Source organism: Symsagittifera roscoffensis, chromosome 9, assembly GCF_963678635.1.
Source record: "Symsagittifera roscoffensis chromosome 9, txSymRosc1.1, whole genome shotgun sequence".
Taxonomy (NCBI): Eukaryota; Metazoa; Xenacoelomorpha; order Acoela; family Convolutidae; genus Symsagittifera; species Symsagittifera roscoffensis.
Window position 1 is genome coordinate 52,074,248 of NC_087070.1, and position 25,587 is coordinate 52,099,834.

The following is a 25,587-nucleotide window of genomic DNA, read 5'->3' on the forward strand; positions in this document are numbered from 1 at the left end:
TATGAAAATTTTATACTTTGTAACGAATATCCCTCCTTTTGCAAAAAGGGGGAATATAGTATATAGCTAAAGAGATCTAACACATGCTTGGTTGGCGAGGGCATTCTACGGTAGGTCACTTAGTCACTCGGGGGGGGGGGGGGGGGATGGAGATTAAACGGTTGATCCGATACAGTACCCAAAAAAGGAAGGAGTCCTAGACCTTATTGCGGGCTCCGGCTCTTTTTCCTCCACCACCTTTTGGTGGGGGAAGGAAAAAGAGCCATACATCACCTTATTCCTTTTCTCACCAAAACATTTGAGAGGGTACTGAAATTTGCTTGGCTTATTCTAGCCAATCAGATAGAAGCAAAATAGTCTCAGTTCAAGATCTTGAAATCTTGAAAATCTTGGGGGGCGTTCAACAGTGTATACAAAGTATACAACAGTGCCGAAAATAGTAGAAAAATTTCAGAATGATTTAAACGCATTTTCTAAAGAGCTGGAAGTTACTGACGCTAATTCAACATTCTTCAATAATGCGGTTAATTTTGAAGGAATCTAGCATTTACTCAACGTTAGCTTATGAAAAATTTGTATTATTCAATGTATTAATACTAAGAACAACATACTAAAATCACTGGCTAATTTGGTTAAAACAAATGCAATCACTTTATTCTTCAGCAGAATTCTTGCAAGACCGACTTTTGAGCAGCTACGAAGGTAGTAATTTTTCAATGGAGGTTTTCTCTGTGTTTTTTTTTAATCTGGGTAAAACTCTGGAGCGTAATTGAAATAATTAAGAGTAGTTTACCAAACATTCTTCAATTGAGGGTAATTCGGTTAATTTAAAATTCGACTTAAAATTGTGAACAAAACAAGTGAGAAGGTACTGAAATTTGGTTGGCTTATTCCAGCCAATCAGATAGAAGCAAAATAGTCTCAGTTCAAGCTGTTGAAATCTTGGGGGGCGTTGAACAGTGTATACAAAGTATACAACAGTGCCGAAAATAGTAGGAAAATTTCAGAATGATTTAAATGCATTTTCTAAAGAGCGGGAAGTTACTGACGCTAATTCAACATTCTTCAATAATGCCGTTAATTTTGAAGGAATCTAGCATTTACTCAACGTTAGCTTATGAAAAATTTGTATTACTCAATGTATTAATGCTGAGAACAACATACTAAAAGCACTGGTTAATTTGATAAAAATAAATGCGATCACTTTATTCTTCAGCAGACTTATTGCAGACTTTTGAGCAGCTACGAAGGTAGTCATTTTCCCCTGGAGTTTTCTTTGTGTTTTTTCTAATCTGGGTAAAACTCTGGAGCGTAATTGAAATAATTTACAGTAGTTTACCAAACATTTTTCAATTGAGGGTAATTCGGTTAATTTAAAATTCAACTTAAAATTGTGAACAAAACAATTTAGAGGGTACTGAAATTGGATTGGCTTATTCTAGCCAATCAGACAAAAGCAAAATAGTCTCAGTTCAAGATGTTGAAATCTTGGGGGGCGTTCAACAGTGTATACAAAGTTATACAACAGTGCCGAAACGGTTGATCCGATACAGTACCCAAAAAAGGAAGGAGTCCTAGACCTTATTGCGGGCTCCGGCTCTTTTTCCTCCACCACCTTTTGGTGGGGGAAGGAAAAAGAGCCATACATCACCTTATTCCTTTTCTCACCAAAACATTTGAGAGGGTACTGAAATTTGCTTGGCTTATTCTAGCCAATCAGATAGAAGCAAAATAGTCTCAGTTCAAGATCTTGGAATCTTGAAAATCTTGGGGGGCGTTCAACAGTGTATACAAAGTATACAACAGTGCCGAAAATAGTAGGAAAATTTCAGAATGATTTAAACGCATTTTCTAAAGAGCTGGAAGTTACTGACGCTAATTCAACATTCTTCAATAATGCGGTTAATTTTGAAGGAATCTAGCATTTACTCAACATTAGCTTATGAAAAATTTGTATTATTCAATGTATTAATACTAAGAACAACATACTAAAATCACTGGCTAATTTGGTTAAAACAAATGCAATCACTTTATTCTTCAGCAGAATTCTTGCAAGACCGACTTTTGAGCAGCTACGAAGGTAGTAATTTTTCAATGGAGGTTTTCTCTGTGTTTTTTTTAATCTGGGTAAAACTCTGGAGCGTAATTGAAATAATTAAGAGTAGTTTACCAAACATTCTTCAATTGAGGGTAATTCGGTTAATTTAAAATTCGACTTAAAATTGTGAACAAAACAAGTGAGAAGGTACTGAAATTTGGTTGGCTTATTCCAGCCAATCAGATAGAAGCAAAATAGTCTCAGTTCAAGCTGTTGAAATCTTGGGGGGCGTTCAACAGTGTATACAAAGTATACAACAGTGCCGAAAATAGTAGGAAAATTTCAGAATGATTTAAATGCATTTTCTAAAGAGCGGGAAGTTACTGACGCTAATTCAACATTCTTCAATAATGCCGTTAATTTTGAAGGAATCTAGCATTTACTCAACGTTAGCTTATGAAAAATTTGTATTACTCAATGTATTAATGCTGAGAACAACATACTAAAAGCACTGGTTAATTTGATAAAAACAAATGCGATCACTTTATTCTTCAGCAGACTTATTGCAGACTTTTGAGCAGCTACGAAGGTAGTCATTTTCCCCTGGAGTTTTCTTTGTGTTTTTTCTAATCTGGGTAAAACTCTGGAGCGTAATTGAAATAATTTACAGTAGTTTACCAAACATTCTTCAATTGAGGGTAATTCGGTTAATTTAAAATTCAACTTAAAATTGTGAACAAAACAATTTAGAGGGTACTGAAATTGGATTGGCTTATTCTAGCCAATCAGACAAAAGCAAAATAGTCTCAGTTCAAGATGTTGAAATCTTGGGGGGCGTTCAACAGTGTATACAAAGTTATACAACAGTGCCGAAAAACGTAGGAAAATTTCAGAATAATTTAAACAAATTTTCTAAAGAGCGGGAAACTAATGACGCTAATTCAACGTTCTTCAGTTATGCGGTTAATTTTGAAGGAATCTAGCACTTACTCAAAGTTAGCTTATGAAAAATTTATATTATTCAATATATTAGTGCTAAGAACAATATACTAAAAGCACTGGTTAATTTGGTTAAAACAAATGCGATCACTTTCTTCTTCAGCAAACTTCTTGCAAGACCGACTTTTGAGCAGCTACGAAGGTGGTCATTTTCCCCTTGAGTTTTCTCTGTATTTTTTTTCTAATCTGGGTAAAACTCTGGAGCGTAATTGAAATAATTTACAATAGTTTACCAAACATTCTTCAATTGAGGGTAATTCGGTTAATTTAAAACTCAACTTAAAATTGTGAACAAAACATTTGAGAGGGTACTGAAATTTGATTGGCTTATTCTAGCCAGTCAGATAGAAGCAAAATAGTCTTAGTTCAAGATCTTGAAATCTTGGGGGGCGTTCAACAGTGTAAACAAAGTATACAACAGTGCCGAAAATAGTAGGAAAATTTCAGAATGATTTAAACGCATGTTCTAAAGAGCGGGAGGTTACTGACGCTAATTCAACGTTCTTCAGTAATGCGGTTAATTTTGAAGGAATCTAGCATTTACTCAACGTTAGCTTATGAAAAATATGTATTACTCAATGTATTAATACTGAGAACAACATACTAAAAGCACTGGTTAATTTGGTAAAAACAAATGCGATCACTTTATTCTTCAGCAGACTTCTTGCAAGACCGACTTTTGAGCAGCTACGAAGGTAGTTATTTTTCCCTGGACACTTTCTCTGTGTTTTTTTTTCTAATCTGGGTAAAACTCTGGAGCGTAATTGAAATAAGTTACAGTAGTTTACCAAACATTCTTCAATTGAGGGTAATTCGGTCAATTTAAAATTCAACTTAAAATTGTGAACAAAACAATTTAGAGGGTACTGAAATTTGATTGGGTTATTCTAGCCAATCAGATAGAAGCGAAATAGTCTCAAATCAAGATGTTGAAATCTTGGGGGGCGTTCAACAGTGTATACAAAGTATACAACAGTGCCGAAAAACGTAGGAAAATTTCAGAAAAATTAAAACGAATTTTCTAAAGAGCGGGAAGTTAATGACGCTAATTCAACGTTCTTCAGTTATGCGGTTATTTTTGAAGGAATCTAGCATTTACTCAAAGTTAGCTTATGAAAAATTTGTATTATTCAATATATTAGTACTAAGAACAATATACTAAAAGCACTAGTTAATTTGGTTAAAACAAATGCGATCACTTTCTTCTTCAGCAAACTTCTTGCAAGACCGACTTTTGAGCAGCTACGAAGGTGGTCATTTTCCCCTGGAGCTTTCTCTGTGTTTTTTTTCTAATCTGGGTAAAACTATGGAGCGTAATTGAAATAATTAAGAGTAGTTTACCAAACATTCTTCAATTGAGGGTAATTCGGTTAATTTAAAATTCGACTTAAAATTGTGAACAAAACAAGTGAGAGGGTACTGAAATTTGGTTGGCTTATTCCAGCCAATCAGATAGAAGCAAAATAGTCTCAGTTCAAGATGTTGAAATCTTGAGGGGCGTTCAACAGTGTATACAACAGTGCCGAAAAACTCGTCCATTCGGGTCAAACGAGGGTGATCGGTCGACTAGAATGAAAAGGTAAAAGCTCGACTAACACTTTATGCTCCGTCCAAACCGGAGTTCTTTTTGGTCCCAACGGTCTGAACATGTCAAATTAGGGTCCAAACTTGACATGTTAATTTAAAATTCGACTTAAAATTGTGAACAAAACATTTGAGAGGGTACTGAAATTTGATTGGCTTATTCTAGCCAATCAGATAGAAACAATATAATCTCAGTTCAAGATGTTGAAATCTTGGGGGGCGTTCAACAGTGTATACAAAGTATACAACAGTGCCGAAAAACATAGGAAAATTTCAGAATAATTCAAACGCATTTTCTAAAGAGCGGGAAGTTACTGACGCTAATTAACAAAGAAAATCGCTCAAATTTTGGCACAAAAATGTCTGTAACTGCGAACTAAACAATTATTTTGGCGTCAAAACATGTAAGCTGTAAGCTTTCTCGCTCAAAACCTTAAAGTGTCACTTAAGATTGTAAACGATTGCCGTTTCATTTTTTGGTTGCCGCACTCAATATATTGAAATTTGTTTAAATTTTTGGCACTTTTGAACAAAGTTTTCATTTTCTGCACTGTTGCACTTCGGCACTGTTGTACTGCCCCAAATATTGCTTTAAGGGCTGGATAAGTTAAACGGCCCGACATTTTAATAGTTAGATAAAATTAGTTCAAACTTTGTGACGAATTTGTGTTCTACTTAGCATAAAAATTTTAGTGTTTTCGGCGATTCGGGAATGCGGCTATGTGGGTACGCACCGAAACACAGGTACCGAATAAGCAATAACACTTTTGACAACTAAATGCTACATAAATTATACATTTCAAAAATCTCGCGAACTAAGCTGAATTAGAAAACTTTTGGTGAAAAATTGTAATAACTATACTGTTTATGTAAAGCAGATGCAACTTTCCATGGGTTTCATGGGGGTCGTTAAACAGTGCCGAAACTGGAAAAAAAATAAACGCTCAACAGTCCCAAAAAAAAATCATACTTGATTAATCGTAGTTGATCGTGGTTCCACATTTAAAAGTTCACATTCTGAATAAACATGTTCTATTGCGCTCATCTTTCTGCATCCTGTAAAAACGCGGAGAGCAGCATTTTGAATTATTTGCAGTACCTTTAAAGAAGTTTTACTGGCAGTATGCAACTAAGCAGGGCTTTCATAATCTATTTAAGTCTTACTAACAAGGTAAAAGTGACCAGTAAAGTTTCTTTGGACTGGCCCCACGAAGTCCCGGATAAAACCTTGAGGATCAATATCATGCGCGCGGCTTTTCGGTTGTTCGTCTGCAATGTTCTGCCAAATTTAGGGAGGACACCAAGTATTTTGGTAGGTTTCTCACCGGGCAGTATAGTAATTTTCATTTCAACAATCGGGTCCGTGTTGAAATCTTTAATGAAAGAAAGAAAAATGCCGGCCGAACCTTTAGGAGAAAAAACAAGAGCCCTTGGGGTAAAAAACTTGTGTAACTTAGATAACTGGGTAGGACAGATCAGGACGTTGAAATCTTGCTGGACTGGACAAAATGCTGAAAGTCATGAGCGTAATACTGCAGTTTTACATCGGGCCAAGGTGGAAAAACCCGGATGTAAACGTTGAAAAATTTTGGGGGATAAGACTGATCCTTCAGGAACGCCTCTACAAACAATCCTAAATTTTGAAAGGGTGTCCCTGATCATAGTTTTTGATTGACGCCATTCAGGTAGCTTGACAACCACTTAATTAGACTTTCCTCTACGCTTGTGCCATAAAGGAGATCCAGGAGGGTGCAATGGCTGACCATGTCAAAAGCTTTTGTCATAAAATAATTAAAAACCTCATATCTCAAAATCTACAGAGAATTGAGTAGCCCCATATGGAGGTAAGATTCGTAACTCCTGAAAATACTCTGAAAGCAACCCAACTACAGGGCTAGGAATTTTAAAATTTGAAAAAAATTAATTTAGGTTATTTGAATTTTTTATGAAAAAATCACAAAAAAACGCCATATCTAAAAAAAAATGAAGATTCGATTAGTTATATCCAGAGGCACGATTCATAACCCCCGAGAAGCTGTGAACACTTTGACAAACCCCACTACAGATTTGGAGGTGCAAATATCGAGTTTTTGAAAAAATCAAAGAGAACGTCATATCTCGAAAACTACAGGGAGTTGAGCAATCATATTTGGAGGCAGAACTTGCAGCTCCTGGGAGTATCCTGGGAGAGCCTTATTTTAGAGATGGGAACTTCAAATTTTTTATTTCTTAATTCTTTGGAAAATCTTGAAAAAACCATAAAAAACTTCATATCTCGAGAACTACAAAGATTTGAGAAGTGAGATTTGGAGGCAAGATTCGCAATCCCTGAGAGTACTCTGACAGCCTCCAACTACAGGGTTGAGAATTTAATTTTTTCAGAAATTTTTAAAAATTAAATTTTCTAGAATTTTTGAAAAATCTCTAAAATTGCCGTATTTTGTAACTTGAAAGGATTTGGTTATTCATATATGGAGGCCGATATCGCAACACCCCAGGAAACCCTGTCTGCATCCTACTATTGGGTTGCTTAATTGAAATAAACACTGAATTCAAACAAGAAAATCGAAAAAAAAATCTGGAGCCTGGTTTGATGATGGTCATTTAGTGGGTAAAGGTAGATTCAATAATTTCGGCTCAGAGTTTAGACCCTCGTTGGTCTTCCGGGATAGCACCAAAGAGGGGAGTAGGCATTAGCATCACAGAGGACGATACTGTTTTCATCGGATAAGAGCGCTATAAAGCATGCTTAAATCTTGGGGGCACTTAGAGCGGGAGTAATGTAGAAATTGATGATACGGAGATTTGGGGTGCTGGCATTTACTTGTACGCAATGTGACTCCAAAATTCCGTCTTCCGCTGTTTCTAGTTCCTTGTATAGAAGGGATTTGCGAATGGAAGCAAGGAGCCCACCTCCTTCTCGAGTACGGTTTTTTCTAGTAATTGTATAAATTGGGCCCAGCGAGGGGGTGAGATTTTTCAACTTTAACTTAGTTTCTCGGAAAATCTCGATGTGGATTTGGTATTTGAACTGTAAGGCTGCAATTTCGGGTGCTTTACCAGAGATGTTATTACAATTTAATTGAGGGAGGGAGCTGGCTTGGTACAGACTTAGTACAGAGGGAATTTGCTTGGTTGGTTGTGGGGTTTGTTGCAGTATGAGAATTTGACGCGAATTCGGAGTTTGATTCGTTCTAAGGGAATGTGTGATCACTAGGTGGGAATTAGTTGTTGGAGGGGGATTTGTTACGGGCTGGCGAGTAGGGTTATTAATGTTATTCACAGGAGGGGGCAGTATATAAGATTCAGTGCAAGAGGTGCAGCAAAAATCTCTAGTCCTCTTTGAGCTTTTTAAGACCGCTACATTTAAAATGGATCTAACATATACATGGCACCAGACGCTGGCTTGGTTCAGTAATTTTTTTTGATTGCAAGGTGAGCAGACATAGTGACCAGGGTTGGATCAAAATTAATAGATGGAGCGACCCGACCGACTTAATAGAGCCGGTAAAATATGACGCTACGCTTGCTAGTTGGTTTGGGTAAGAGAAGCAAGGTAAAACATAATCTTCTCATTTACGTTTCAGGAAAAAAAATGAGTACCCGGTTGTAATACACATGCTTATCCAAGGGTAAAAATTGCGAGCTCAAAATCTTTCTAGACTTAAGATCAGGGGCGGATTTAGCCCCCCATCTCAGGGATTCGACTTCCTGTCGACCCAAAGGGTCCCCCCTTTGTACTATTTTGAGATACCCATTTTCGGCAGACGTATCCAAAAACTTGGCCAAACAGTATTTTAAGTGATTTGGGAGAGCTCGAAAAAATCAATTTGGTCGACCTAAGAACAAGAAGATTGACAAAATTTTCGAATTTTTTTTTTTGAAAATCCGCACCTTTCGCGAAAAGCCTAGATCCGCCCCCTGCCTAAGATCAAACTGATGCATTTAGAAAGATGAAAAAACGGACCTTTGAGTGGCCGAAAAAGCAATGCTTTCATTCGAATGAATGATATCCCCCTAATTTGATCATAGTAGATTGTTCAGTAGAGCAGTTTGTCATTTTAGTTGTCACACATGGTACAACCACTGCTTAAAAAACTGAAACTTGTGCGCCGTACGTGGTAATAGAAACGATTAAAAGAGATGAGAGACAAGAAGTACTTGCCTCCGTATACTTCTGAGGTTGATGCGAAGAGTAGCTTGGCCTTGACTCTGCTGGCCAGGCCTAACATGTTGATAGTGCCTATCGTATTCGTCTTCACTGTCTAAACACAAAAAAACTAACATCACATGGACACAAACACGATGCGTGCCCAAAACAAAATCTATGATAACTTCCCCTAGGGAGCATGTTCCTTATTGATCAGGGCGATCCTTTTCTGCTGTGTTTTATATCAACTGTCTTCAAATGGTAAATTCAATATTCTGTAACACAGCTGAAAAAAAATACTTGGTCTTTAAGAATGTTGCATAAGCGGAGTTTCACACTACTTGCGATTCATAAAAATACAGAAAAAATGGAAAATGTTACAAAAAAACTAGGTGGACCAAAATTTTCGTATGTCTCGATGAAGGACACCTAGAGATCAACTAAAGCTGGAGGTACGTATTCGATATTTTTTGAATACTATGCGGGACGAAAAAATTGGACTTTGCCCAAAACCTTAGTTCTTTCTCTACTAAAATAAATTAGATTTTTCAGGTTTTGGAATTTCCCAAAAACCTAAGCTTTCTCGTAGAAAATCATAAAAGAGCAGCCACTTCTGCAGGAAAAATTCGCACAACCGCTTCTTCCGATTGAAATGTTCATCTCAGATATGAAGTTTTTAATAAAATTCGAGTATTTTTTAAACAAGGGTCAAAGTTCAGAAAATTGAATTTGCGAATCGGTAACTTTTTTTCTACTAAAAACAAGTCATGGCCGGTAAATTGAAGACGATTTCCAAAACCGGGTTTTTCGATTAAACTCTTAACCTGAAAATTGGCACGGTAACTTCGAGTAGAGTTAAAAAAGTTTCCAAAAAACGGTCCCAGTTTCAAAACTTTCACTTGTTTGAAAGCCAAAACTTTTTCTACAGGAAACTAAGCGTATCCAATTATGAAGGTAAGCTGTTGAGTTGATTAAACCTATGATATCAGGTTTGGCACGCCCGTTATCGAAAAAATCCAGAAAACCAGTCAACGGATCAGAAAGTTGACATTTCCGAGAATCACAGCTTTTTGTTTAAAAAAGTTGAGCGTAGCCACTAATGCACAAGAGATTCACCTGATCTTTTTTTCCGACTGAACCAAAAACCTAAGTTTTATAGGCGTTCTCGAGAAAAGTCACAAAGTTTCAAAAAACGGTCAAAAAACCAAAATTTTGGCTTTTTCAAGGGCCATAAATTTTTGTATCAAAATAATTAGGGCAGTCGCGTGAGCACAGGAGCTTCCTACAATCCTATCTTTGGATTGAACCCAAAATCTTAGACATGAAAGTGTATTTTTTGGTAAAATTCACAAAATTTTGACCAAAACGGAAAAAACTGCGAGTGACCGCTATTGCAGGGAAACTTCCAACTACCTGATAACGCCGTTCAACCCACAACTTGTGAAGTTTGTGAGGTTACTTTTAGAGAAAAGCTAAAAAAATCAAAAAACAGTCCAAAAAATCAAAAATTTTGCTATTCTGAGGGCCATAACTTCATGTGACGAAAAAAAATTAGAAAAAACGGGTCATGGAAGGACGCTTATCAAATCCGTTCCATTATTTGAAACCAACATCCTAGACTTGGTAGGTTAGCTTTTGAGAAAACGAAAAAGAATATATCTATCAAACTTATGGAGCGGAAACAAGGCCGACAATCTTTGAGCATACACCAGTTGAGCCGACAAAAAAAATATTTTGTAAACTTCACAAAGTTTCAAGTCCGCCTTAAAACTACCCTGTAGTAACTAGTACCCACCCAGTATTTAAGTTTGAATTTTCATGAAACTCAGCATGTCAGCAGAAGAGCAAGTCAAGTGAAGAGCATTGAGCATGTCAAGTGATTCAACTGATTCAAAGTCTACATTCCGATTTGATAATACTTGCTAATTGCGAGCGTCAAGATTTTATTTAAGTTATCAAGTTCTAGTTGCAGTTACTGAGTTCTAATTGCAATTACAGAGTTCTATTTACAGATAGGTAATTGAGTCATCCTTTTGATTCCCAAAATGGAACATATCGTTCGTGAGACTGCAGAATTTTTCTGAACAAACAACAACAGTTATTTTTTGTATTGAACATCCACTCTCCAATCAACTCTTGTCAATTTCGTTTTTCACGGCGGTGAATGTTGATAGTGTGACTAAAAATGGAAAAAAATTGAAAGCAGGCTTGGTAAGCGGAATCAATATTGAGATGAAACAAAAAGAACAAAAAGGCAAATGCAGTTTTGACTTAGCTGGGACAGTGAACGGAGAGTGAAACCAGCCAATTAAATTGAAAATTGACAAAAACTTAGAAGCGCGTAGTTTCTCCAGTTAGCCTTTCTTCCAGGTGTCGGTTGAATTAAATTATTTCTTCAAACCTTTGACCAGGCCGTTGTTCATAAAAGCTTCTTATTGAAGTTTCGATTCGAGATTTCCTCGTTTAATTTTTTTTGTTTAGAGCAAAATAGACAAATTCCAAAAGAAACCCTATGTAGAGGTTACGCATTCTGCATTGTTTTGGTGAATGACTAAGAACAGCATTTTGCCATAATGGGAAAAAGTGTAATCAAGTTTTAAATCAATTGTTTCTGGAGGTAATTAACTCCTAATGGTCAACAATGCTAAAGGAAGGATAACTTGTACAAACAATGGCAAGAAAGTTCAAAAAACTTTCCTAAAAAATGAGCGGGAAATTGATTTCATTCAGGCAAGCTTTCATTCAGGATTTCATTCAGGCATTGAGCGGGAAATTGATTTCATCGAGTAGGAAGGGAGAAAAAGAAGGAATAACTAAACCAAGATCTTTCGGGTAAATTTCTTCTCCAATTTTTGCATGCTACACCAAGATAAATTATATTATTTTTATGCGAGTAGTGAAGGTAGTGAGAGATCGTTATCACGCATTTTTATTGAAGTATGGATTAAGGGCAGGCTTTGTAGTTGTATTTAAGGTTTCCTGAGAAGTTTGCTGAAGACCTGCTTACTGTTCTAAGAAGATGCTATCATTTATGACAATTAAGGTTACTTAAGATCTGTAAACCTGTTAGAAATCGAGGGTGCGAGCATTCAGTTCAGCTGTAACTTAAGGAACATTAGAAACTACAACAGCTCAAACAGCTTGTATTGAAATTTTTTTAAAGCAAAAAAGGCTGAGGTTGTGGGCATTCTATTCATAGGTCAATTTCGACCAACAACCGCAGTTGTCTTTTCTCAGTTAATTTGTCCTGCAGGAATACGTCCTGTCAGTTTAGCAGTAGTGCATCATTCTTTGTGGGGCCCCACTAAATTTTGCTAGCATTTTTGGTATCGTCAGGTAATTATAATTGCTTCAGTAGCTAGGGTATCCAATTATGAAGATTGAAATACCAGTTGCCAAAATTTAACCAGTATCCTAGGCCTGTAGTTGGGTCAAAATGATAGTCAAAATTATGTGTGATTGTGCGTGATTCTTTAAAGAATGCAAGCCTCAAATAAAACCTAAAAACCTTTAAAAAATTTTTAAAAAATGCTGTGAAGTGATGATATTGTCTAACCAGATAGTCGGAGGATCAATACAAAAACAACAATGAAATAATAATGAGATAATAGGACATTAGCAGAAGAAGCGGATCATGCTTTGGGTTAGCTCTCATTCGAGGTAGGAAAATCTTAGTTAATCTTTTATGAGGCGAATTTTGCTGCTGCACAATTTGCAAATCAACATACTTGTTTATGTCCAGCCTCTCAATTATCTTCAACTGTGTCAAAATCTCTTCGTCAGAGAATTGATTTCGCTCGTTATCTTCCTCTTCGAGATAGTCTTTGCAAGTTGTTTGATAATCATCAACATCAGAGTAGTCTACCTTTAAACTCGATTTTTCGTTTTCTACTTCTTCATCACTGTAACTCTTCATTTTCTGTGGCGAGACCGGAATCGAGATTATATCTATCGTTAAAATGTGGGCCAACGTTTTGACTGTTCTCTGCGTAGCCAGAGCATGACAAATATGCCAAGATAAATCAAACTTCGTTGTTTTGCTTATAATTGGCAGCAGTATCTTGACTTGCTCGAGGTTGCGCAGTTCAACATTTCGTCATTTTTGATTCTGGCAACTTGAATTCTTCGGCGAAAAATAGACCAAAAATTTTCTTAACGTTAGCGTGTTCTTGGAGCTGTACCGTCTTATATTTGAGAGGCATTTCGCAATGAATTGCTCTTTTAATAGCTGGTTTTGCTATTTTGCTCAAACTATTGCCTTTGCGTCGTTGTCATCTGAAATGACCAAGATTGCTAGACGATTCAAAACAGTTAGAAAATCCAGTGCATCCTCAATTTCGGATTGGAAACATCTATCTCAGAATTCAAACTCACATTCTCGGATTCAGTCAAGCACTGCGTACCGGTTTTGCAATCGCTCGAAAGCTTGATCGAAATCATTCCGCCCAGCTCCAAGATTTGAAGAAAAGGTGAGCGCTTCACCGCCTAAATGGAGATGAAAAAAAAACAACTCGCTGATTTTAGGCTTCTGTATGCAAGCAAATGTGGAAATAGCTCGTAAGGGTCCTCCGAACTTCAACCAGTCTTCGTCAGTTTCTCCAGTACACGTTGAGTTTGAATTCACTAGTTTGAATTCACCAGAGATTGAAACAGAAGGTAGAGTTGGTGCGGTTATGGTGCAAGTTTTTCGAATATTTTTTGTGAAGATGAAAATACGTGCAAGATCTTTGGGTAAGTTGATCGTATATTTTTTGTGAAGATGAATCAGTTATGAGGTTTTTAAATTTGATTGTAACCGAAAATTGAATTTGAATATTGTTTCGAAGTTAGAACATTATAATAGAGGTAATGGTTTTTTTTATAAGAATTTATAAAAACCAAGTGTATGTTTTTGAAAAGACTTTCTGTTTTTGAAAAGATTAAGTTTCGAACTCCAAAACAAAATACATGGCCTTAAAGCGTTTTGCATTTCAATAACAATTTATGATTGACACTTTTTTGATTAAATTAAACCAATTTAAAAAAATGGATAAAAAGATGGGAAATCTAAAATAAAATCCATTTTTGAAATTAGAAGTCGATCACGTTTTTTCAGTTTATCACGAACATTATAAAAGAAGTAATGGTTTTTTTTGATAAGAATTTATAAAATCCAAGTGTATAACTTCAAAATTATAAAACTCATAATACAAAACGAACATAATTCTAGAGAGGTTAAGGATAGTATTAACGCAGAAGAGTATTGGATTGTAGTTTTAAATTGAGTTGAAAGTTGTTTATCAGGTTTTGTAATAGTTTCAATTAATTTAGCGAAAGATTTTAATATTAGATTGAAAACTTGCAAAAAACGCCACCATCTCTGTCAACATATGATAACCTTAAGTCATTTCACCTTATTGGTGCTTTTTGCGCTTTGATTCTGCGCTGTTTTATACCAACTGCTTCAAAAGTTAAAATCAATATTCTGTTCAACAGCTGAAAGAAAAGGCTTGGTATATAATAATGGTGCATACAGCTTATCGGTCAGAACTATAAAATGAGTTTTAATTGCAGTTATCAAGTTCTAGTTACAGTTACTGAGTTCTATGTGCAGTTATTTAAATCTAGTTGCAGATAGGTAATTGAGTCATCTTTCTGATTCCCGAAAGGAATGAATCGTTCACGACAAAATCATTTTCTGACCAGAGATATGAGGTCCTCGGATTTAAGAAAAAGTAAGGATGAATTCAGACGTGAGGTTAAGCTCAACAATCAATAAGATTGGAAACAAAAAATTATGAAAACTTGGGCACAGTATCTGCGGCCTCACACATAAACTTGCTTATACATGTCTTGCATTTATGACTTTCTTCGCGCTGATACTTTGGACCAACACATGAAAGTGTCAAAAAGTAGAAAAGTATAGGCGTAGAACAATAACACTCAAAAATGTTAAGTTAGCCCAAGACAATATGCAAGACCGAAAACATCAAATCGATCTTCAAACAATCCATTTTATATACTATCTCAATTTGTATGGTGGATGAACATAAAAGTAATTTGTTCAATCGTTGATCAACCAACATAAAAACGTACTAAAAAATCACGAGTCTTCAATTTTATCTTCTAGCTTTTTGCGTCAGTCCCATGGCGTCATTGTAAAAAATTTAAGAAGTCTTTAGAGATTTTGATTCTGCTAAAGTCTAAAACGGAAAAGACTGTTTAAAGCTTTTATAAAATTGAAGAGCGGTGATTTTTTGGGTGATAGGTTAGAAGATACATATTATGGGCTGGCTGACCTTAATGGGGTTGTACATGTAATGAGGAGGGGAGGCGGGAGACGCCAGATGGTATATCTCATCCACCTCCAAGTATATAGGCAGAGTGACATCATGGTTGATGAGTTCGAAGTTTGGGTGCTGCAACCAATGGTCTATGTTCCTCTTCCTTCCAGTGAAGAAGTTGTCCACTACTGTCACCTCGTGACCTTGCCTCATCAGAAGGTCAACCAAGTGCGATCCAACAAAGCCAGCGCCTCCAGTCACCTGAAGTTGTTTCATCACATTAAACCCCAATGCGGGATTTACTGACATTGCAAACACCAATGATAACAAATATCATAATATTAATAATAGTAGGATGCGCATTGCCGGTGTTATATTAGCCGACCAATATCGATGAAATTTTGGTGGCTGTTTGATGACGTATTTTACCGCAAAAAAATTATAAAATATTGAAAACTTGTTAGAAAGACTAGAAGTTTTTGCACTTTCAATATTATGCTTGCACCCTACCGGAATTGCCAAGCCACAAAAACTTAACCTTTAATTTTCACAGGACTTCTCTTCAATAAATTTTCTGATCTGTTTGTTCTTTTTCATTTCTATAAAAATTTAAACAGAACACTTTGAAATTAAACTGGAGCTGAAAAACTATTTTAAAATATACAAATTAATGACTGCCAATGATTGCGGCTATAAATTTTTAAAAAGAGAAAAAGGTTGTTAACTTTGCGGCCATTTAAAACTACAAATTTTCTCTAATAAAAATTCAGTAGCATACCTTTTCAAACATGTATATAAACACAGCCAACAGATAGTTGAAAAAGAGTAAATCAACGCAGGGAAACAACTGAGACAGTGTCTTGTTTTTTTTTGAAAAAACCGAATTTCGAACTCCGAAACAAAATACAAGGCCTTAAAGCTCGTTGAATTTCAATAACAATTTACGATTGACACTTTTAATTAAATTAAACCAATTTAAAAAAAATAGATAAAAAGGTAAATTAATTTGAATTGAACATACTATGTAATCAAAGTCAATCGAACCGCTAAGAAACAAACCTGAATTGAAAAATTGATCAACTTTTGCGATAAAAAAACTAGCCAACAGACAGTGGAAAGAGTCAATGAACGCAATTGAACAGAAAAAAAACAAAGAATTATTAGAAAAAAAACTTTCGAATTTCAGAGAAAAAATAGATTCCCTTAAAGCTCTCTGAACTCCCCGAACAATCGAAGAATGAGAGTTTTTTGATAAAATTAACCTAATTTGAGAAAACTGAATCAATGGGAAAACTTTTTATTCCACTGGGAAATCTGAAAATTAAATTCCGCTTTCGAAACTAGAATTCGATCACGTTTTTCGTGACCTTTACGCTTCTGCTGTTCCGTAGATGAGTTTGCTTTCCTTTTAACAAAGAAAATGAAATGAACTTTAGAAAAAATCATAAGTCAAACTGCGAAAAAATAAATTTCAGCCTGAACAAATTTTAGGACTTTTCGTGAAAAAAAAAACAAAAAGAAAAAATCATCAGCACCTATAAAAGAGTCTGACCTAGGGTCATCGACTCTTAATAAAAACTAACCTAACTAAGGTTTCACTTCCTTCATTGAAACTTAAGTAAAAAAAGGCTTCAAAAATTTTCAAAAAATGCTTCCACGGGATTTGGATTCACGCCCTCGGATTTGGAGTCTACATGTCAACTTTTTCCACGAGAACTGATTAGGTTCGTCTGTCTTAAATGGCTTAACTTACTTTTAAAACAACCGCTTGAATAATTAAATTCAAGATTCAACTATATTGGCTAATTATTCGATTTCAACCGATCAGGCGAGAGGATTCTAACTTTTTTATTGATTTTTTTTTTCGATCTTTTAAACTTGAGCCGTTTAAGTAAAAAAGACCCACTGATTGATTTATTCCCTTTCCGCTTTCATGGTCAGTTTGCAGGTTCAATTTTTCTATTTGCAGCTTAATCTTTACGGCCCATCAGTGAAGTTAGAAAAAACACTAGGACAAAGGAAACTCTCTTCTAATCTGGTTGCAATACGTTTATTCAAAGTTTTAAGTACTTCAGATGAATTTTCATTTAGGACTTCAATTTGGCCGACAAAAATGGCACAGCAAAATATGGAAACTGAAAATACTTGCTCATATTAAAAAATCTTTCTATGGCCTCGAAGCAAACACCTCAGTTGATGACCTCGTTGATTTAACCTCCCACTAGGGATCAAGGAACCACAAGGCTACTATTGAAACACTACACTAATCAGGCGGATTTAGGGGGACTCTTCCCCATTGTCAGTGATTCGACGCCCTAACCAACCAAAGGGGCCCACTATTTGGTATTACTTTTTGTCATCCATTTTTGGCCCACCAACCATAAAATTTTTCTGAAGGCGCAAATATACGCAATTTTTTTTTCAAAATCCTCTCCTCGAGAAAATACTAGATCAGCCCTGACACCAATGATAAAATATTCATTTTACTGATTGCTACTTTGATAGGTTCTGACATGTCCACTTGCCACTGCAAATGATCATTAAAACGCGACGAACAAACCGTCATTAGTTATATTCATAAACTTGAATGTGTTTCGTCAAATTGAATCAAACTACTCAAAACTTACCAGAATTCGTTTTCGTTCTTGGATATTCAGTTTGGTCACATTTGCAAACGGTTTCGCGCCATTTCTAAAATAAGTAAATGACTTAAAATTGTTCACTTGATTAGCTTATCAGATGGGTTAGTTAAAATTGTACTTTATTTTACGGACCCCAACAGCAAATATAAAATCCCCGACAAGTTCAGTTGAAACAAGAAAGAAACAGTACAATAGCTTGGATGCCAAGAGTAAATTGAGCGAAGTTACACCAGTGCTGCATTGTTATTAAGCCAGGGTTCCCTTGCCAGGGACACTGTTATTTAAAGTTAATAATCCAGACATGCAATAACTTTGTTGTCTCAAGCCTTTATCGGAGGCGCCTTCCAGACCTGAGCTGGTATAACTTAATCGGTTCAATCCAAGCACCGCAAAATTTTTTCACGATATGGTTTGTCCAAGCAGATTTGAGACGCGGATCAACTTTTTTTATTGGAAGCCAATGATGTTATTGGAAGCTAATCGCAGTTCGAATTTCAGAAAATTTAAGTATTGATCTTACAACTTCAAAGTTTCAGACCGTATGTGCATTGAAAAGATTTGAAAGTGAGTGGTGTAAGTTGAACAATCGCTCCGCTTGAAATTATAATAAACACAGATTTTACAAACCCAGATCTAGAAAAAATGACTTTATGCTAATTGTTCAAAAAATCCTACGCTATGTTTCATACTGGTGGCTGCAGTGTCACTGAACTTAGGCATTTACAAAACATACATAGCGGTTTTTATGTCGACAATACTCAAAGCTTATAGGCCCGTCTCTATCAATCAATCGGCTGCCAAAAATTTAAATCTGATCAAACCTTTCAAGCAATAAAACTGTGAATAACTTTAGGTTATTCCACATTGTGAATTGTTTTTGCAGAGTTTTAAGTTTTTCAACGCAAGCTATTCAGCCAATCAATGTAACTTTGAAATATTTCAATGTATTTCAGCTTGGACCGGTTCGCAAAGCTTTTCTGAGCAAGCTACTCTATCGATTGAATTTTAGAAAAACTTCATGAAAAAGAGCGATTAAAACTTTGAAAAATTTTCATAAAAATTTATGCTTCAATTCGATTCGCAAAAGTTTAGGTCTACCATTCAAGCCATTCAAGGGATAAACCTTAGAAAAAAACTTCAGCTTAGGCAGTGATGTCCATAAAAAAATTTAAATTAATTGAAATTTTCATTTAAATTTCAATTTATTTAAATGTGAAATTATGAGCCCACTCAAGTAAAATAAAAAATTTTAGTTTAAATCGAGCAATTTAAATTTAAAAGAATTTAAATTGTTCCGGCGGTATTTCGATCCGACGCCAAAGTACAGAGTTTACTCATGATAATTAATTTCACAGTTCCGCGGAAAAAGCAAACTATCTAAATTTTCACAAATTTGATGAATTTTTGTTGCAAATAGATATGGCCAAAAAAACTGCTTCGGAATTCGTTTCACAAAATTGCGAAAAGTTCCCATAATTGGCAGAAAAACTGCTAAAAACAGACTCAAGAAAAATTCAAATTTGTAAAGGAAAATTCAAATAGCTTCGGAAAAATTTAAATTGATGCCAACAATTTTTATAATTTTCTTAAAGAATTTTTAATTCAATTTTTATTTTTTCAAATGGACATCAACGAGTTTAGGCCATACGTTGAATCTTTTCATTGCTTTTTTGTGACTGAGAGTAAAATTAAATTCAGCATTCGTCTAAAAATACACTCTATATGATTATGACAAGTGTAAAATTCAAGAGACGGTTCCATTCAATGCTTTTTGCAAATGCGGGTATCAGAAAAAAAACGAGAAAATGAGCAAAATTAGTCTGACCACAGAGTTCAAAACGAGCTTCAATTGGTCCATACGAGCTTTCTTTGAGGATGTCAACATCCGCTGGAAAAAAAAAACACACCATACAAAATAGAAGAGGTTTTCCATTTTCCCTCTAAATTTCAAATTCAACTGCCAACAAATGCAAAACTAACCCAATGTCGTGATAATGCATGAAAGGATAAAAAATTTGGGGCTATTCTCATGCGCGAAGTACCGAATGGACGAAAAAACTCGTGAGCGAAGAACCGAAAACAAAATTAGCCGAAAACAAGGGCGGATTTATGGGGGGGGGGGGGGGGGGGGGGGGGGAACGCCTTTCTCTCAGGGATTCGACCCCTGCCGACTTTTTAAGAAACCCATTTTTGGCCGACCCTAATATATACTAATTTTTAGAGGTGATAGTGCGCCAAAAAAACGCAATTTTTTGGTCGAAATTTTCTAAAAAGTGCCTAAAAACGCCTTTTTTGGACTGTTTTTTCAAAATTTTGCCTGCGGTGCAGAAAAATTGGCATAAACAGGGACTAAACCGTGCTTAGGGAGAGCTCGAAAAATCAATTTGGTCGACCTAAAAAAAAGGTCGACAAAATTTTCGAAAATTTTTTTGAAAATCCGCCCCCCCCCCCCCCCCCCCTCGAGAAAATCCTAGATCCTCCCCTGGTCGAAAGTCAATTTTTAAGAAGCAATTGCCATTCAATTAAAATGAATTAAATGAAGCAATATTTTGCTTCTTTCATAACGAAACCCTTGAAATGTAAAATTTGTTCCAATTCGGCGGCGATCAGTGACAATTTGAAAAATTTTGCATATTTCTGCCGTTTTTATATTCGGCAAATATCAATACTCAGTCCCTGGAAATGTTAACTTTCTTTCCAAAATTTAGATTACTGAAATCTGATTGGCTGATTTTTATTTTCGCGCATTCGGTCTGGCGTATGAGGGATTCCACCAAAAAATAAACTCTTTAAATCCAACTTCTCTTCATGCCTTGCAGCAAAAAAATCACGCATTAAGCTACAATAGATTAAATGTGGAGGTAGGAAAGAGCCCATTCATCCTATCTTTCATCAAAAAGACTTCAAAAAACCGAAGAGATTTCAGTGCTGAACAATAATATACTAGAAATGATTTTACTTACCCAGTCCTAGAAATATCATAGATAATGTTCAAGCGAACAAGAAACTAAAATAAAATTAACAAGGCAGTTTTTACTAATTAATACAGCCACGTTAGATAACACAGAGTTCGAAGTTTCAATGCAAGCATTGTCTAAATAAAAGTTAAATTCAACATTCGACTACAAACTAACTTGGAAGGGTACAAAAAAACGAAAAGCAATTTATGCATTAAAAAGGAAAATTTGGAATTTTTGTCCAGGGGTGGGGTTGAAACCACCTGTCAAACTTTACAGGTTGAAAGAAAAAAGCTAAATGATAGAAGAATTCTCATTGACCAAAAAAAACTCCTTGAACTACAGAACTAAACAAACTTTTTGAGACGGCCCAAAAATGTTTTTTTTTTATCTTTCCTGTAAGCTTTAGAAAATTATGAACCATATTTTTGACGCACGCTTTCCCTCTTTTTCAAATGAAGCTCATTTTGGTACTCGAATACCTTGTTTACATTTTTTGCAACAACGATTCGACTTAAAAAAGTAACAAAATGAATGGCGAAGCTTCTTTCAGGCGCTAGATAAAGTTTTAAAAAAGTATTTTAGCTTTCAAGTTTTATTTTCAAATGGTTAACTGCCATTCAAAAATTGGCTATTCTACCGTTTGTCCCGACCTGCACGTAAATTGATTTGTATATCAGGTGAGGGGAGGGGCAGGGTTGTCATGTTATTAACTCATTGCTTTTAACAAATCGAGCGTTCAATTCGAATGCAGTCGTTTTTTCATATTTCATCGGAAAAATTGGCCGACTAGGCCAATACTATCTCCTCCAGTGCTGGATTGGAGCTCTGTTTCTCAACTATCGGGCTCACCTATGGAAAACTCCGAAGTTCTTTGGGCGTCCAGAAGGCTAGAAAGCTGGCTTTTCCCTAACAACTCAATGAGTGATTTTATTAATCAATTTTGTTTTTAACGTGTTTTATATATAAACATCTATATATAACTAAGATGTTTACATGTTAAAACGTTTTAGTTAACAATATTACAACCCTGGGGAGGGGGAGGAAACGGTAGAAAAGCCGTTAAATTTTCAGGCACATGCAATCACGCAATTAGAACATACTACCCGCACAAGTGGATCATAAGGGATAACTTACCTTATTCTGAGGTCCAAGTGTTCCATCTCTCCCTTAATAGGATCCACCACGTGTTTCTGAATCGTGTCCTTAAAACTCTGAGAAGAAACTCTGAACAAAAACAGATCACAAACATGTTGACAATATCAGCTGTTTTAACTAAAATTCCGCCCTTTATATCTGATTGCTTGTCACTTCTTCACTGTTAGTAACAGAGCAAAAGATGAATGTAGATATTGAAAAAAAGTTAAGTTATAAATTTGCACAATACTTACATTTTTTGGTCAATTTCAGCCATCCTCGCTGCAACAGCATTGTCAATCCACTTATTGACACCTACAAACAAAACAAACTAACTTGCTTTGATCAAAAACAAACTTTTTTTAGTATAAAAACATAAATTTTAGTGAATCATTCAGATAAACTTCATCCTGTAACTATCTATTTCAGAAAATTGATTTTATAAAATTATTCAGCTATTTCAAATTGGTTGCGAATTCTAATCACACGGAATTTCTCAAGTTTTACTTAATTGAACAGATTATAAAAAGTCGAGCATTAAGAATTCACTTAATACAGGCATCATGAAGGTGAAAAAAATTATTAACTTAAATACGAAATCAATATATTCATATAACCAATTCTAAGCAAACTGTCAACCTCAGCCCAAAGTTTATTACACAGAGGCGAAACCGCACTTCTCAATCACGTTTAAAAAATCAGCTGCAAAAAAACTTGAAAACATAAAAATCTCGAGAACATTTGCCGGAATCGAAACGCCGATCGGGAGATAACGACTCTAGCATCCCGCTTGACATAAAAAACTTCCAGCTATAATGAAGCTTAGCATACTCATGATATTAAATTGCCAAAGCTATGCAGCAAGCGTGCGGCCATCAAAATGAGCACTATTTTACACCAAATTGGTTGGAACAAATATTAGAATGATAGCATAACACTAGGCTTGCAAGTAAAAACGAATTTCAAAGCAAATACATGTGGCCCTAAAGCTCTTCGAATTTCTAAAACAATATTTGATTGACACTTTTTTGATTAAACTAGCCCAATTGAAAAAAAACTGGAAAAAACCTAGCCCAATAGGTAATTTTTTTTAGTCCACTGAGAAATCTGAAAAAAACTCCTGTTTCGAAACTCGAAGTCGATCACGTTATCTTTACACTTTTGCAGTTCAAAAAAGGAGTGTGCCTTCCTTGAACTAAAAAAAAAACAAAAGAAGAACTTCATTAAAAAAAATCTAAAGTCAAACCGCGCAAATTTTAATTTTTACGTGAATAAAATTTAAGACTTTTTCATGAAAAAAAAACAACCAAGGATAGCCGGTTATTGTGCAAGTAGCACATTATGTTCTGACCATAGTCCTAAACATACCCAAAAGAAAGTTTTTTTTCAAATTAGTGTAGTTTTTCTGCGTGGTGTGATACAATGATCTGATAAAACTGGAATTGAGGCATATTCGACAGTCATAGTAGTGTAGGCAAATTTAGAAAAATTGCAGAAAAACTACTTTAAAAAATTAAGAAAAACACAAAAACAATTCAATCACTTTTTTTTAATGATTGAATTCCTAAAACGGAATTTCTTTTTTAATTCCTAAACCGGAATTTCAAAACTCTTGCATTACTTGAGTAAAACTACAAGCATAAATAAACCGTAGTAAGACTACTCACTTGCTCGCTTTATTAGCTCGAAATAAAAAAAATCAAAGAATTTAAACCGTTTGTTTTTCAATACTGAGAAAACTTTTCGAAATTTTCGTTCGAATCACGACTGAAAGGGCTTCAATTTAGTATATCACTCGACCCATTGCGTTGATTAATTGTCTTACCTGACTTTGATGGAAAAAAACATCACCCGAATAAAAAATTCCTCGCCATTTTTCAAATCCTTCAATGAGTGTTTTGAGTATGAGGTGTTAGTTTATAAGCCCAGAAGATCAGCATGAAAAACCAGAGGAACAAAATGAAAAACCGCACAAATGAAAAAAACCGCACTTTACATAGGATGACCAGATATTTCAATTTATTGACACAAAAATCGTTGCTCGCAGAACAATTTGTCAATATTTGTCATTTAGCTGACTAACGGATTATCCACAATTGGACTTGTTCACGTATGACTGCTGCATGGGCTGTAAGGGGTTTCTAACTGTCAAGGCTCAAATCTTTTCTAGCGGGACTTAGAGATTTTAGCGGGGCTTAGAGTGAAAACGCGCCATTAGCAGAATCAACGGAATATTTGTGCTCGGGTGGGTTTTTTTTCTTCAGACAAATTTCGACTTTTTAACTAGCAAGTTTTGACGGAATTTTTTAATATCATTCGAAAACTATTGTTGTCTTGAGCTTTAAATTGAAAAGATATTTTACCTGTGATCTTTTTTCGTAAAGTTATGGGGGTTTAAAGATTTTGGTCAATTTAAAAAGATATTTTACCTGTGATCTTTTTTCGTAAAGTTATGGGGGTTTAAAGCCATTTTGGTCAATTTGGGACAATTAACGCGCGATATATTTTGCGCAATTAACGAGTAAGCGGAGATTTAATCCGTCTTAGAAATCGTTCCAAATTGGTTCAAGGAAGGTTATTTGCCATGATTGATTTGTTAGTAGGATTAAAAGTTATCACTTTGTTCTTAATATGACGTGTGGGGTGATGTTTTCACAAAAAAATCTCTAACTTTTTTCTGAGAATTTTTTAAATTTTATTTTATTACAATTAGATTTTTCTTGTTATTACTGCTCCATAGACCTTCAAAGGCAGTCGGAACATTCAGGGCTTCGCCTTGTTACGAGCAGTCTTGTTTCTTTTCAAAAAGTCATAGAGCATTTGTATTAAATTTGTTCACATTGTCTAGTCAGTGCCACTTAAACTGGGCGGAAATGAAAACGGATTATAATGGCTTGAACGGGGCCTAGGAAATTAGAGGATAAGCAAATTAGACGGATACTACAAAAACGAATTTAGACGGAATTTATTTTTTACAGATCTGGCATTTTAGACGAAAAAGCTATGAAAAGGAAAGGGCCAACAAAATTTTTTCTTAAGAGTCAAGTTTCACAAATACAAAAAGAACATAAAATGTCAATATCTATCAAAACAATTAGTTTAAATGAACATAAAATGTCAAATCTGAATATTATAGTAGAGCTTTGAATTGAATAAATTATGCATGATTGACTTGTAATTTTTTTGGCCACCGAAATTGAACTGTTGTCTACAAACAATTTTATTTTTCTAACGCAATTTGTGTGCAAACAAAGTTAATTTATCTCACTTTCGTTTATTTTCTCACAATTGCAGTTTTGCTAAACCGTCTAATTTCCTTTTAAGTACCTCCGTCTAATTTGCTTATCGTCTAATTTCTCAACCCCCGGCTTGAACTAATTTTCTTCGCAAATAGAAAAATGGTTGAAAAAGATGTGAAATCTTGTTTATTAACGATTTTGAAGCAAATTTGGGTGTCTTTTCGGCTATACCCCTTAAGTAATGAAAAAGGAAAATGAAACTTCTGTATTACAGAATTAAATCTATATTACACAAAAAGTCGGGATATGAATAAAGGACATGCGAAAAGGGTTTTCCTTTAATTTTTTTTGCCGTTTTCTCCACATAAACTCCAAAAATATCACAGCAAATACAGTTTTCAGGCCCATGTGAACAATCTCCCCCAAAATAGACCAAGAAAATAATCTCCCTCGTAAAGTTAAACGACAAATTTTAGCAGTGAGGCCACTAAATCTGATTGGCTGAAAAATATTACTTTGAACTAAATGAACAATCTCTCCCTATTTTGATTTTTCATGTTGGTTCAACGCTCTGGAGA

The 25,587-nt window shown here is 35.2% G+C and overlaps 1 protein-coding gene across 2 annotated transcripts in view; it reads right to left on the minus strand.

Moving 5' to 3' along the window:
- LOC134854006 (UDP-glucuronic acid decarboxylase 1-like) overlaps positions 1-25,587 on the minus strand; it is a 54,782-nt gene that overhangs the window by 14,812 nt on the left and 14,383 nt on the right. For both annotated transcript variants that reach the window (XM_063870067.1, XM_063870066.1), the window contains exons 3-7: positions 22,025-22,085; positions 21,771-21,860; positions 17,662-17,725; positions 15,050-15,295; positions 8,787-8,886 (exon numbers count right to left, since the gene is read on the minus strand). In XM_063870067.1, coding sequence (XP_063726137.1) covers positions 8,787-8,886; positions 15,050-15,295; positions 17,662-17,725; positions 21,771-21,860; positions 22,025-22,085 — 561 coding nt within the window. The remainder of the gene's footprint in view (positions 1-8,786; positions 8,887-15,049; positions 15,296-17,661; positions 17,726-21,770; positions 21,861-22,024; positions 22,086-25,587) is intronic.